The 14,494-nt window shown below is 43.6% G+C and overlaps 1 protein-coding gene across 3 annotated transcripts in view; it reads left to right on the top strand.

Moving 5' to 3' along the window:
• Nucleotides 1-14,494, top strand: part of drosha (drosha ribonuclease III) — a 54,713-nt gene that overhangs the window by 18,298 nt on the left and 21,921 nt on the right. For all 3 annotated transcript variants that reach the window (XM_058405441.1, XM_058405442.1, XM_058405439.1), the window contains exons 20-21: nt 3,279-3,378; nt 6,644-6,746. In XM_058405441.1, coding sequence (XP_058261424.1) covers nt 3,279-3,378; nt 6,644-6,746 — 203 coding nt within the window. The remainder of the gene's footprint in view (nt 1-3,278; nt 3,379-6,643; nt 6,747-14,494) is intronic.

Below are 14,494 nucleotides of genomic sequence, written 5' to 3' on the forward strand. Positions count from 1 at the left end.
TTCACAGCGCTTCGTTATTTCCACTTTTTGTTATGTTACAGCTTTATTCCGAAATGGATTAAATGCATTATTTCCCTCAAAATTCTAAAAACCATACCCCGTAATGACAGTGTGAAAGACGTTTGTTTGAAATCTTTGCAAATTTATTAAAAACAAAAAATGAAAAGATCACATGTACATAAGTTTTCACAGCCTTTGCTATGACACTGAAAATTTGAGCTCAGGTGCATCCTGTTTCCACTGATCATCCTTGAGATGTTTCTACAACTTGACTGGAGTCCACCTGAGGTAAATTCAGTTGATTGGACATGATTTGGAAAGGCACACACGTGTCTATATAAGGTCCCACAGTTAACAATGCATGTCAGAGCACAAACCAAGACGTGAAGTCCAATTGTCTGTAGACCTCCGAGACAGGATTGTATTGAGGCACAGATCTGGGGAAGGGTACAGTCAAATTTATGCAGCATTAAAGGTCCCAATGAGCACAGTGGCCTTCATCATCCATAAATGAAAGAAGTTTGGAACCACCAGAACTCTTCCTAGAGCGGGCTGCCCGGCCAAACCGAGGTAGCTCAAGTGCTGAGTCCTAGACTGTGCAGAAGTTTGTACAGTCCACCTGTAAACAGAGAGAGCCAATTCTCCCCTACTTCTTATCTGAGGAGCGAGGGGACATCGTGTCTGTGGCTGTGTCTGGGAGGCATTTTTAGATCCGGAATTGAATCTTGATTCAGGCTGGGTTGCCCCAGCGTGCTTGCCCCTCTTGCAGGCTCTAGACAAGCTGTGGATCCCGGATTGCATTGGATGCTCACATGCAGATCATGGCCAAGAATGCTTACCTCAGTGTAGTCACAAAGCATTTTTCTGTACCATGGTGTAAAGATTGTGTTTAGGAAATCACCTCCAATCTGCAGCGATCAACTCTTCTTTAATGGAGCTGATTAAACCCTTGCACCTGGCACTGGTTCATCTAGGTCAGGATGTAGGCTTGCTGTCTGACCATCTGGTTTATCGGTACAGCCATAGAAGACCCAGAGAGAAGGGTACAGGTACAGCCAGTGGACCAGCCATGTGGCTCCTTTAAATTCCCAGAATCAGGCTTATCTTTTCAGAGCCCTCCTAAATCTCAGTCTCAAGCAAGTCCTAAACAGACGGAATTGCTTGCTTGGGCCCCTATCAGGTGCCTGAATGCGTCATTTGAGTCTGACCCTTCACAGCTGCCACCTGCCCCATGGAGTCCCTCATGAGCTTCCTGTGGGGTGCTTTACTGCTAAAAACCATTCCCACTGGGTAGCAAATTTATCCGTCCATTTGGTTATGATGACAGTGTTGTGGAACTTTAGTTTCAGCAGCCACAATCATTATAGGACTTGTTGAGATCAGACACCACCAAGGTTGCCTCTCTGTCCAAAAAGTTTATTCTTACAAGTACTTAAATCTTTTTTCCCACTATTTAGAACAATATATGTTGGTTTACCCTCTGATTCTTGTTTTCAACCTGCTCCACTGGCTTCCAGTAGCTCAGATTCAAAACACTGACGCTTGCCTTTAAAGCCAAGAAGAAACCAGCTAACTCTTATATCACTGCTTTTATTAGTCCTCGCACTGCACCTTGCTGCCGCCGACCTACTAGCTCTGCTCGACTGATCCCACCATCTCTCAGGGTAGACTCTTCTCTGTTCTGGCACCGAGGTGGTGAAATGAACTTCCCCTAGATGTCCGAGGAGTCGAGTCACTGACTGTCTTCAAACAACTGATGAAGACCTACCTCTTCCTGAAACACTTAAACTAGCTCTTATTTTTCCATGTTTGTTTTATGTATTGTTGTACACCAATCAGGCATAACATTATGACCAGTGACAGGTGAAATGAGTAACACTGATGATCTCCTCATCATGGCCGCTGTTAGTGGGTGGGATATATTAGGCAGCAAGTCAACATTTTGTCTTCAAAGTTGATGTGTTAGAAGCAGGAAAAATGGACAAGCGTAAGGATTTGAGCGAGTTTGACAAAGGCCCAAATTGTGATGGCTAGACGACCAGATCAGAGCATCTCCAAAACTGCAGCTCTTGCAGTGGTTAGTATCTATCAAAAGTGGTCCAAGTAAGGAACAGTGGTGAACCGGCGACAGGGTCGTGGGCGGCCAAGGCTTATTGATGCACGTGAGGAGCTAAGGCTGGCTCGTGTGATCCGATCCAACAGATGAGCTACTGTTGCACAAAATGCTGAAGAAGTTAATGCTGGTTCTGATAGAAAGGTGTCAGAAAACACAGATGTGCATTACAGCTTGTTGCGTATGGGGCTGCAGACCAGTCATAATGTTATGCCTGGTCGGTGTATGTTGATTTGTACATGTGTAAGTTGATGTGTTGACTCACAAAGCAGTTTTAGACTGATGGTAGTCTGTGACCTTTTGAACCAGTGTTAATGTATTCATTGATAGAGACTTCAAAGCACTCTTGTACGTCGCTCTGGATAAAAGCTTCTGCCAAATGCCAGAAATGTAAATAATTCTAGCTTTAAGAAGACACAAGATCACCTCCATAGACCTAAAGAGAGATGTTTTAGATTGTGAATTCTGATTCATAATCTTAATCTTATACCTCTTAATGTATTCAGATGGTCCTTCCCCCCACACACATGTTGGTACACCTTGCAAGCATCATTAGTTGTTCTGAATAATGTTGCAGTGGAGTTTGGATGGTGCATAAAAACGTCTCAGATGGGCGCACCTACAGTTCATGCCGAGAACACGTGGTACAAAGGTGCAGTGTTTGGTGATGGTAGTGATTGGGTCTAGAAGAGGTGACCTAGATATAAGAAAAGTTTAGATACACACAGGTGGACTTCCTCCATTATGCCAAAGTGTTGAACGGAGTTCTCCCTGGTGGAGCAGGACAATCTGCTGGGTCAGGACGCATTAGGCCATGACTGGCTTCACTGTCTACTGTTCACATTTATGCTTCTAGCGCTGATTCCTTCCTTATTGCACAGAATTTAGCTAGAGTCCTGATTTTAGCCCCAAAGTGGCTCCTGAGACCTTGGTTTCCACTGCAGTTATCAGAGGAACAACCCTGCATGAGTGTTTATAAAATGGTTACAGCCTTTAGAATGGAGCAAGGTGCCTTCATATGCTGTGATTTCCCAAGAGCTGCTGCGATTTCTTCATCAAATCACCTGTTCATCTGTTACGGAGATTGCTAGGACTTGTGACAGAGCTGTTGTATATAGATTAGGTTTTAACCTGGATCTGATGTTTACTGTGATGTGTTCTTCAGCGTTCACCTGTACTACCTGTTCCCCAGTCTGGAGGAAGGAGGATTAGCTACGTATCGAACTGCCATTGTTCAGAATCAGCACCTCGCCATGCTGGCTAAGGTGAGCAGTAACGCGTCATATTCAACTCACTAAGCAAAACTCAGTCTGTTTTGTTTTATGTGAAATATTATGTAACTCTAGACTAGAAATAGAATAGCATGGGGGGAAAAAAAGCTAACTTGCTAATTAACTATGTGTAGTTAACATGCTGCTATATGTCATGTGTGTCAGGTCCATTAATATGTGCTAACAAGCTTATATGAATGTTTGTTTATTTATTAACAGTAAACAAAATGCAAACCTGTTTACTGTAACGCTAGTTTGTGATTAGCTTGTTTAGCATTAGTTTGACTCACTCCTGCAGTGGACCTGCTGCAGTTTAACACCAAATTAATAAACCTGCGCTGTTGCTAATAAATTAGTGATGTTTTTAAAAACATTCTGCTGACTACAGACCAGCTCAAAAGATTTTATTTGCATTTTGGGCTCATTATTATTATTATTATCATTATTGTAATGATTTGTCATTTTGTCGCAGTTCACTTTAGTCAGAGTGAGCCCGGCCTGCCGCTCTCCCTCAGCTCTGTGTGTGTGTGTGTGTGTGTGTGTGTGTGTGTGTGTAATTAAAGCTGAGATTATTGCAGGGATAATGTACGATTCCCCCATGAGGAATTAAAACCTCGCTCCGTTTCCCCTCTCTCAGTTCCTCCGCACGCTTTTTTTCCTCCTCCATATCTAACATCCGTAATCATTCTCTAACACGAGGGAGAAAAAAGCAATTACAACTTTCACTTTCCTTCAGCACAACGCTCCAACACTGCAATTCAGTCGGTTTTGCCCAAAGACAAAATCTGTAGGAATAATAACTCATTGTTTTTCAATGAGCAAGTTAGCAAAAAAATTTTACAGTTAAACTATATTTCATGTATATGAGTATTTGACTCATCTTTAAAAAAATTTATTTATTTATACCAGTGGTGGTTAATCTATTCGTTCATTTTATTAGTTTTATTTATTATTTTTATCTGCATGGTTGTTTGTTTCTTTATCTGTTCATTTGTGTTAATTTTGTCATTTATTTATTAGTTTAATTGTGTGCTTATTTTTTTGGCTGGTTTTCTGTTTATATATTGATTAGTTTATTAGTTTCTGCTTGTTTATTTATCTTTTTCTGTTTGTAGATTTTTGTCACTGCTAGTATCACTGTCCTGATCTTGTCACTAACAGATTTTTTGAAATGACCATTCTATTACTGAAATTTATTAAAATTTCTAATATTTGTAAATTTGAAGAAGTAAAAAAAAACCCATGACGGTTTCTATGGTAACAGCGTGTTCAGAGACTTGTATAGCAGACAATCGGCTAATAATAAACATAAATAACGGCTGTGATGATGGATATTTTTGTGGAGATGTAGATTTAAGGTTTATGGAAGGAGTCTCCAGTGTTAGAGGTAAAGCTGTAAGTTTAAGTTTTCTGATAGCTTCTGGACTGTAATTATAATATAAGCATATTTATAATAGAGTTATAATACAAGAATAAATCCTATAACTAATTATAGTTTAAGTAATTATAGCAGTAATTGCTATTTATTTTTGTATTAAATTTACAATTTGATTCAACAAATTAATATTATATTTAAATTTTTATTTGGAATAAAATTCCAAACATGAAATTTAGTGATGAAAATTATAAAAATAAATGAATAAATAAAAATAAAAAATTGTTAAAAAGTACAAATATTTTTTAAAAATTATATAGAAAAGAGAAAAAAAATTGTATTGGTAAAAAATTGGTAAAAAAGAAAAAACATTTAAAAAATGTAAAAAAAAAAAAAAAGTATAAAAAAAGTAAATTGTAAAATAAAATAGCAAAAAAAACAGTAAAAATGTCTAAAATAACATTTAAAAAAGTTTTGTTTAAAAAAAAACTGTAAAACAAAAAAAAAAGAAATGGAAAAAAAAACAGTTAAACAAATTTAAAAATTATAAAAAAAATTTTTTACATTTACATTTTTTTTTTGAACAATTATAAAAAATGTTCCAAATTTTTTTTTTTAATAAGATTTAAGCCATCAGGATTGAAGTGTTTAAATTTCTATTGTTTTTTTTCCCCAAGTTCACTAAGCAGCAAACGGCAAAATGTCTCATTTATAACTCACCTCTAATGACCTCTAAAACAAATTTAAAAAATGAAGGGCATGAAGTGGTCTCAGTAGCTGGCAAATCAGATTCTGTACATCGTCGCCCCCCCCCCCTATTTATTTCTTTAAAGTTTCTTTTCTTTATTGTGTCCTCCACCGGACGCCGCTTATGGCCTCGTTCCAATTTGCTAGCCAGAAAAGAAAAACTTTAATCTTCTCCATCTCGTTGCAGTTCACTCACTAGAGAAAAGTTTTCAGATTGAAGTGGGTTTTTTTTCCTTCTCTTATTTGCATAAACCTTGTGTATTTTTTTATTTCGGCCTTGTTCCAATTCTCTTGTTTCGAGTTGTTTACTTCTGTAGAACACTTGCAATTATCTCCTTTAAAAAAAAAACAACACAAGCACTGTGTGTGTGGAAGACGTCCCGGTAATCCTCTGTGAAGTCGACTCTCTCTCCCAGTCGGGGTTCACGTTTATTTATTTCTCCGCCTTTCTTTTCCCCGCTGTTGACTTTTTGTTTTGTTTTCATTTTCACGTTTTTTTTCTTCCCCACCTTTAATTTTTTTTTTGCTGTAACTAATAAACACGCCGATCCATCACGTAGCCCGGAGACGCCGCGAATGGGAGCGACGGTGCAGTGAAACAACAAAGCAGCTTTACGGAGAAGATGAAGGAGATGAATCGATGTTTTGAAAAACGTGATTAAAGATGCACACGGGAATGCAAACCAAAAACAAATGTGTGTGTGTATTCCCTTGTTAACCCCCTACACACACACACAATATTTCACACGTGACAGCATCAGCGCATCATGTTCACACTTGAACACTTCATTCACACTCGTGTACTTTCATACTTTTGCACAGTCTTTATTTATTTATTTATTTGATCACTTTACTACCGAGTCTTCACTTCTTTCCTACTTCCTTGCTGTCTTCTACACAGCTTTGAGCTCTCATCTTCACTCTCTTGCGCCTTTAACTACTCCAGTACATGAAAGCTTGTGTTCTTGCGCACTTCCTGGACTCACAATTTTCCAAATCCTCCATACATTTACATGGGGATTGAAGACAGGAGATTCACTGAAATGCTTACGGTTGTACAAGTTGTCGTTAATGCTAATGCTGGGGGGTGTGTGTGTGTGTGTGTGTGTGTGTGTGTGTTTGTTTGTCCCCCTGCAGAAACTGGAGCTGGATCGCTTCATGCTGTATGCTCACGGCCCGGATCTGTGCCGAGAGTCTGACCTCAGACACGCCATGGCTAACTGCTTCGAGGCTTTAATAGGTGTGTATACACACACACTACACCCCTACACACACTTACTCAATACCCCTTCAGGCACACACTTACTCAGCACCCCTTCACACACACACTTACTCAGCACCCCTTCACACACACACTTACTCAGTACCCTTACACATACAGTCAAGACGCACATACACACACACACACACTTAGTACCCTTACACATACAGTCAAGACACACACACAATTACTCAGTACCTCTACACACACATACACACACACACACTTACTCAGCACCCCTTCACACACAGTCAACTCCCCTACACACACACACACACACACACACACAGTACCCTTACACATACAGTCACGACACACTTACTCTGCACCCCTTCACACACAGTCAACTACCCTACACACACACTTAGTACCCTTACACATACAGTCAACACACACACACACTTACTCAGTACCCCTACACACACACACACACACACACACACACTCTTACTCAGCACCCCTTCACACAGTCAACTCCCCTACACACACACACACACACACACACACCCCTAGTACCCTTACACATAGTCAAAACACACACACACTTATTCAGTACCCCTACACACACACACACACACACTCAGCACCCCTTCACACACAGTCAACTCCCCTACACACACACACACACTTAGTACCCTTACACATACAGTCAAGACACACACACACACACACACTTACTCAGTTACCCCTACACACACACACACACACTTACTCAATCCTCGTCCATACACACTTGACCCCCCCCCCTCCACACACACACTTTTGTTTGTACTGTGATATTTACTCATTCCAACTTGTTCTCATTAAATCTCAGTAGGCTGCCTAAGTAGTGACCATCTTTAGTACTCTGTCATGTTTGTGTGTTTTGAGATTTCATGGATATGTTTAGGTAACTGTTGTGTTTCCAGCTCACTAGCTTGTGTTAGTTTGGTCAGTCCATGCTATATCAGAACATCTGACAGATAGCATTTGAGCTACTACTTCCTTGATTCAGGAACAAAATTAGCTAACTCTTGTGTGTTTCTATCGCTCTACATAGCAAGTTCTTTGCCAGCAGAGCTAGTGTTAGATTAAACCCTGGTTAATCTTTTCATACATTAGTTAGCGCTAGCCAGCATCTGATTTGTCAGCTGCAGCTCCAGCTAGCGTCTGATTGTCCGCTGCAGCTCCAGCTAGCGTCTGATTGTCCGCTGCAGCTCTAGCTAGCATCTGATTGTCAGCTGCAGCTCTAGCTAGCGTCTGATTGTCAGCTGCAGCTCTAGCTAGCGTCTGATTGTCCGCTGCAGCTCCAGCTAGCGTCTGATTGTCAGCTGCAGCTCTAGCTAGCGTCTGATTGTCCGCTGCAGCTCCAGCTAGCGTCTGATTGTCAGCTGCAGCTCTAGCTAGCGTCTGATTGTCAGCTGCAGCTCTAGCTAGCGTCTGATTGTCCGCTGCAGCTCCAGCTAGCGTCTGATTGTCAGCTGCAGCTCTAGCTAGCGTCTGATTGTCAGCTGCAGCTCCAGCTAGCGTCTGATTGTCAGCTGCAGCTCTAGCTAGCGTCTGATTGTCAGCTGCAGCTCTAGCTAGCGTCTGATTGTCAGCTGCAGCTCTAGCTAGCGTCTGATTGTCCGCTGCAGCTCCAGCTAGCGTCTGATTGTCAGCTGCAGCTCTAGCTAGCGTCTGATTGTCAGCTGCAGCTCCAGCTAGCGTCTGATTGTCAGCTGCAGCTCTAGCTAGCGTCTGATTGTCAGCTGCAGCTCTAGCTAGCGTCTGATTGTCAGCTGCAGCTCCAGCTAGCGTCTGATTGTCCGCTGCAGCTCTAGCTAGCATCTGATCGTCAGCTGCAGCTCTAGCTAGCATCTGATTGTTAGCTGTGTTAGCCTGGGTTTAAAATAAACAATGATAAAAATGCTGGCAGTTAGCGGGATGTGAGAATTTAATATCGGCACTCAGCTGGTGTCATTTCCAAAGCTCCTGCTTTTGTTTTGATTTATTACTTTAGGCTTTATTGCTGTGTGTGTGTGTGTGTGTGTGTGTGTGTGTGTGAGAGAGAGAGAGAGAGAGAGAGAGAGACAGAGGGACATTCATTACTGCTATTGATTTCTTAACATCTAAATCCCAGGGGAGCCCCGTGTATCATCTACAATAACGCGCACACACACACACACACACACGCATGAGGGAAAATTTCTCAGGGAAATTAATAAATTGTTGATTAAAATGTCTTCTATTATGTTTAACTTTAACAATCAGCAAGAGACAAAAAGGTGGATAGACAGACATGTGGTCAGATAGACAAACAGGTGGATTGACTGACATACAGACATCTGGTTAGATGGACAGAGAGGTGGATGGACTGACGTACAGAAATGTGGGCATATAGACAAACAGGTGGATGGACTGACATACAGAAATGTGGGCATATAGACAAACAGGTGGATGGACTGACATACAGAAATGTGGGCATATAGACAAACAGGTGGATGGACAGACATAGCAAGATGTGGTCAGAGAGACAAAAAGGTGGATAGACAGACGTGGTCAGATGGATAGAGAGGTGGATGGACTAACATATGGATGGACAGACATGTGGTCAGAGAGACAAAAAGGTGGATAGACAGACATGCAGACATGTGGTCAGATAGACAGATGGGTGGATGGACTGATATATAGACAGGTGGATGGACAGACATTGAGAAATGTGGTCAGATAGACAGACTAGTGGATGAACTGACGTACAGACATGTGGTCAGATGGACAGGCAGGTGGCTGGACAGAGATTGATACATGTGATCAAATGGACAAACAGGTGGATGGACAGACATTGAGGCATGTGGTCAAATAAACAGACAGGTAGATGGACTGACATACAGACATGTGGTCAAATGGACAGACAGGTGGATAGGCAGCAATGCAAACATGTGGTCAAACAAAGGTGGAACAGACACAAAGAGATAGATAAATAGATAAACAGATCATTCTGGTTTCCCTCTTTTCAGAAATGGGTTGTCTGAGCAGTAGACAGGTGGATGGGCAGTCAGACAGATACATAGACAGACAAGACACATGGGTGGACAGACAGTTGAATGGACAAATGTCTTGCAATAGACGGATGTTGTCAGAGGAACTGCAGTATGTAAGTACAGATACTGAGAGAGCAAACATACAGGGAACTCTAGAGGAAATAAAGACAGATATAGAGACAGATAGACAGTTCAGTAATGTCTGTTTTAGTACAGGGATGTTGTTTTGACAGGAAATGAGGTCATGTCTGAATTGGAGCATGCGATTAGCATCTGTGTTCGTCTCTCCAAAAAAATGCTTGCGGGTAGTAAACCAGATGGGAAGTGGAGACGATAGACAGAAACCCTCCTCTCTCCCCCTCTATTTTACTCTTCTTTCTCTGCTGCTGTCAGCAAACGATTGAGGATCTTTTGGAAGGGATGTGACTGAGGAAAGAGCGAGGAAGTGCATTAATGAGATCGATGGGAAAGTATGACACAGCGAATTACAACCATAAAAAGGAGAGAAATATAATGTCAAAGAATAATCTGAGCTGGAAATGGGGGTCAGCAGGATTACACGGAACTCTATTGAATCATGGAACTTATTAGGATTATTTGAAAATCATTGGGATTGTGTAGGGGAGGCTGTGGAATTGTGTAGGAGGCTGTGCGATTGTGAGCAAGGCTGTGTGATTGTGCAGGAGGCTGTGTGATTGTGCAGGAGGCTGTGTGATTGTGCAGGAGGCTGTGTGATTGTGCAGGAGGCTGTGTGATTGTGCAGGAGGCTGTGCGATTGTGAGCAAGGCTGTGTGATTGTGCAGGAGGCTGTGTGATTGTGCAGGAGGCTGTGTGATTGTGCAGGAGGCTGTGTGATTGTGCAGGAGGCTGTGCGATTGTGAGCAAGGCTGTGGGATTGTGCAGGAGGCTGTGGGATTGTGCAGGAGGCTGTGGGATTGTGCAGGAGGCTGTGTGATTGTGCAGGAGGCTGTGTGATTGTGAGCAAGGCTGTGGGATTGTGCAGGAGGCTGTGTGATTGTGCAGGAGGCTGTGGGATTGTGCAGGAGGCTGTGTGATTGTGCAGGAGGCTGTGTGATTGTGAGCAAGGCTGTGGGATTGTGCAGGAGGCTGTGGGATTGTGAGGAAGGCTGTGGGATTGTGAGGAAGGCTGTGTGATTATGCAGGAGGCTGTGGGATTGTGCAGGAGGCTGTGTGATTATGCAGGAGGCTGTGGGATTGTACAGGAGGCTGTGGGATTGTGCAGGAGGCTGTGGGATTGTACAGGAGGCTGTGGGATTGTGCAGGAGGCTGTGGGATTGTGCAGGAGACTGTGTGATGGTGCAGGAGGCTGTGTGATGGTGCAGGAGGCTGTGTGATTGTGCAGGAGGCTGTGGGATTGTGAGGAAGGCTGTGTGATCGTGCAGGAGGCTGTGTGATTGTGCAGGAGGCTGTGGGATTGTGAGGAAGGCTGTGTGATCGTGCAGGAGGCTGTGTGATTGTGAGGAAGGCTGTGTGATTGTGAGGAAGGCTGTGTGATTGTGAGGAAGGCTGTGTGATTGTGAGGAAGGCTGTGGGATTGTGCAGGAGGCTGTGGGATTGTGCAGGAGGCTGTGGGATTGTGCAGGAGGCTGTGGGATTGTGCAGGAGGCTGTGGGATTGTGCAGGAGGCTGGGATTGTGCAGGAGGCTGTGGGATTGTGCAGGAGGCTGTGGGATCGTGCAGGAGGCTGTGTGATTGTACAGGAGGCTGTGGGATTGTGAGGAAGGCTGTGTGATTGTTCAGGAGGCTGTGGGATTGTACAGGAGGCTGTGGGATTGTGCAGGAGGCTGTGGGATTGTACAGGAGGCTGTGGGATTGTACAGGAGGCTGTGGGATTGTGAGGAAGGCTGTGGGATTGTGAGGAAGGCTGTGGGATTGTGAGGAAGGCTGTGGGATTGTGAGGAAGGCTGTGGGATTGTGAGGAAGGCTGTGGGATTGTGCGAAAAGCTGTGGGATTGTGTGTGAGGCCATAGTATTGTATGGAAGACTAATGGATAGTTTGGGGACTGTGCAATTGTTAAGGAGGTTGTGAGATTGTATGCAAGACTGTAGAATTGTGTGAACAGTGTGTGGCAGTGCGGGTGAGGTTGAGCGTTGGCTATGGGCGTAGTGGAGGCTGGTCAAACCAGCAGGTAACACATGATGATTCTCATCTTAGACACCAGAGAAAATCCGTAGGTGGAATCGTCTAAAAGTAAAAATGAATTTCAGTTTATTCTAAACCTGGAAATCTGAGCTGGAAATGGGGGTCAGTAGGATTACATGGAACTCTATAGAATCATGGAACTTATTAGGATTATTTGAAAATCATTGGGATCTGTGGGATTGTGTAGGGGAGGCTGTGGAATTGTGTAGGAGGCTGTGCGATTGTGAGCAAGGCTGTGTGATCGTGCAGGAGGCTGTGTGATCGTGCAGGAGGCTGTGTGATCGTGCAGGAGGCTGTGTGATTGTGCAGGAGGCTGTGGAATTGTGTAGGAGGCTGTATGATCGTGCAGGAGGCTGTGTGATCATGCAGGAGGCTGTGTGATCGTGCAGGAGGCTGTGGAATTGTGTAGGAGGCTGTGCGATTGTGAGGAAGGCTGTGTGATCGTGCAGGAGGCTGTAGGATTGTTTGAAAAGCTGTAGGATTGTACAGGAGGCTGTGGGATTGTGTGTGAGGCCATAGTATTGTATGGAAAACTAATGGATAGTTTGGGACTGTGCAGTTGTTAAGGAGGTTGTGAGACTGTATGCAAGACTAGAATCGTGTGAACAGTGAACAGTGTGTGGCAGTGAGGGGGTCAGCAGGATTACACGGAACTCTATAGAAACATGGAACTTATTAGGATTATTTGAAAATCATTGGGATCTGTGGGATTGTGTAGGGGAGGCTGTGGAATTGTGTAGGAGGCTGTGCAATTGTGCGGGAGGCTGTGGGATTGTGCGGGAGGCTGTGGGATTGTGCGGGAGTCTGTGGGATTGTGTGAAAAACTGTGGGTTTGTGCGGGAGGTTGTGGAATTGTGTAGGAGGTTGGGGAATTGTGCAGGAGGCTGTGGGATTGTGTGAAAAGCTGTGGGTTTGTGTGGGAGGTTGTGGGATTGTGTAGGAGGCTGTGGGATTGTGTGGGAGGCTGTAGGATTGTCTGAAAAGCTGTGGGAGGCTGTGGGATTGTGCAGGAGGCTGTGGGATTGTGTGAAAAGATATAGGATTGTGCGGGAGGTTGTGGGATTGTGCAGGAGGCTGTAGGATTGTGTAGAAGGCTGTAGGATTGTGTGATAAGCTGTAGAATTGTTTAGAAGGCAGTGGGATTGTCTTGGAGAATGTGTGATTATGAAGAAGGCTGTGGGTTTGTGTAGGAGGCTGTGGGATTGTGTGGGAGTCTGTAGGATTGTGTGAAAAGCTGTGGCTTTGTGTGGGAGGCTGTGGAATTGTGTGAAAAGCTGTGGGTTTGTGTGGGAGGCTGTGGAATTGTGTGAAAAGCTGTGGGTTTGTGTGGGAGGCTGTGGAATTGTGTGAAAAGCTATGGGGTTGTGTGAAAAGCTGTGGGTTTGTGCGGGAGGCTGTGGAATTGTGTGAAAAGCTATGGGGTTGTGTGAAAAGCTGTGGGTTTGTGCGGGAGGCTGTGGAATTGTGTGAAAAGCTGTTGGATTGTGTGAAAAGCAGTGGCATTGTGTGGGAGGCTGTGGGATTGTGCGTGAGGCCATAGTATTGTATGGAAGACTAATGGATAGTTTGGGGACAATTCTTAAGGAGGTTGTGAGATTGTATGCAAGACTCTAGAATTGTGTGAACAGTGTGTGGCAGTGGGGGTGAGGTCGAGCATCAACTGTGGGCATAGAGGAGGCTGGTCAAACCAGCAGGTAACACATGATGATTCTCAGACGCCATCTTAGATGCCAGAGAAAATCCGTAGGTGGAACCATCTAAAAGTGAAAATGAATTTCAGTTCATTCTAAACCTGGAAGCAAAAATTCCTAAGACCTTACATTACCTAACTGGAAAATTTGCATCAGTCCCAAGAACAACAGTCCAAGCATCATGGCAGGGTTACAGGACTATGGGAATTTGCACTGGGAAATAATGTACTTTTTTTTTTTTTTTTTTTTTTTTTTTTTTTTTTACCCATCCATGTCAAGCTCCCAATTACTCACAGAGTTGGAAGGACCCTTTGAGGTCAAACTATTCAGAGTCAAGATCTCCCACACAAAATCTACCACCTCAGACTCCTGAAACTGTGGAGATTAAGTGTGAATGTGTGTTGAAGATCTATTTTGGATGTTGCCAAGAGAACACAATCCTCTATAAATAACAGGAATGCTGACCATCATCCCAGTTTGACATGCCAAATGCACTGCCCCAGTTCTTCATGCCGTACTGAATAGGCAATTTCACTCTGACTTCATCCAGTGCCTTCAGCATCTCTGGTTGAATCTCATCCACCCTTGGAATCTGGCTACTATCAATGGTTTTAACCGCCAGAGTAACCTCTGCCACAGAGATGGAACACCAGGGATCTCTGCTGCTTCTACTTCTACTTTGGCCACAGCCCTTGTGGCTCTCCTGTATTTCTTGGTATAGTGTGTGGATTTCTGTGTGATTCTATGAGAGATTGTGTAGGAGGCTGTGAGATTTTGTGGGAGTCTAGGATAGTATGAGTGTGGGCTCTGTCTTGTCTCTGTTATGGTCTCTGTTTCTGAAGCATCAGACATGAGACAGAACATCTTTGG

Source organism: Hemibagrus wyckioides, linkage group LG13 (assembly GCF_019097595.1).
Source record: "Hemibagrus wyckioides isolate EC202008001 linkage group LG13, SWU_Hwy_1.0, whole genome shotgun sequence".
In the NCBI taxonomy this organism is placed as follows: domain Eukaryota; kingdom Metazoa; phylum Chordata; class Actinopteri; order Siluriformes; family Bagridae; genus Hemibagrus; species Hemibagrus wyckioides.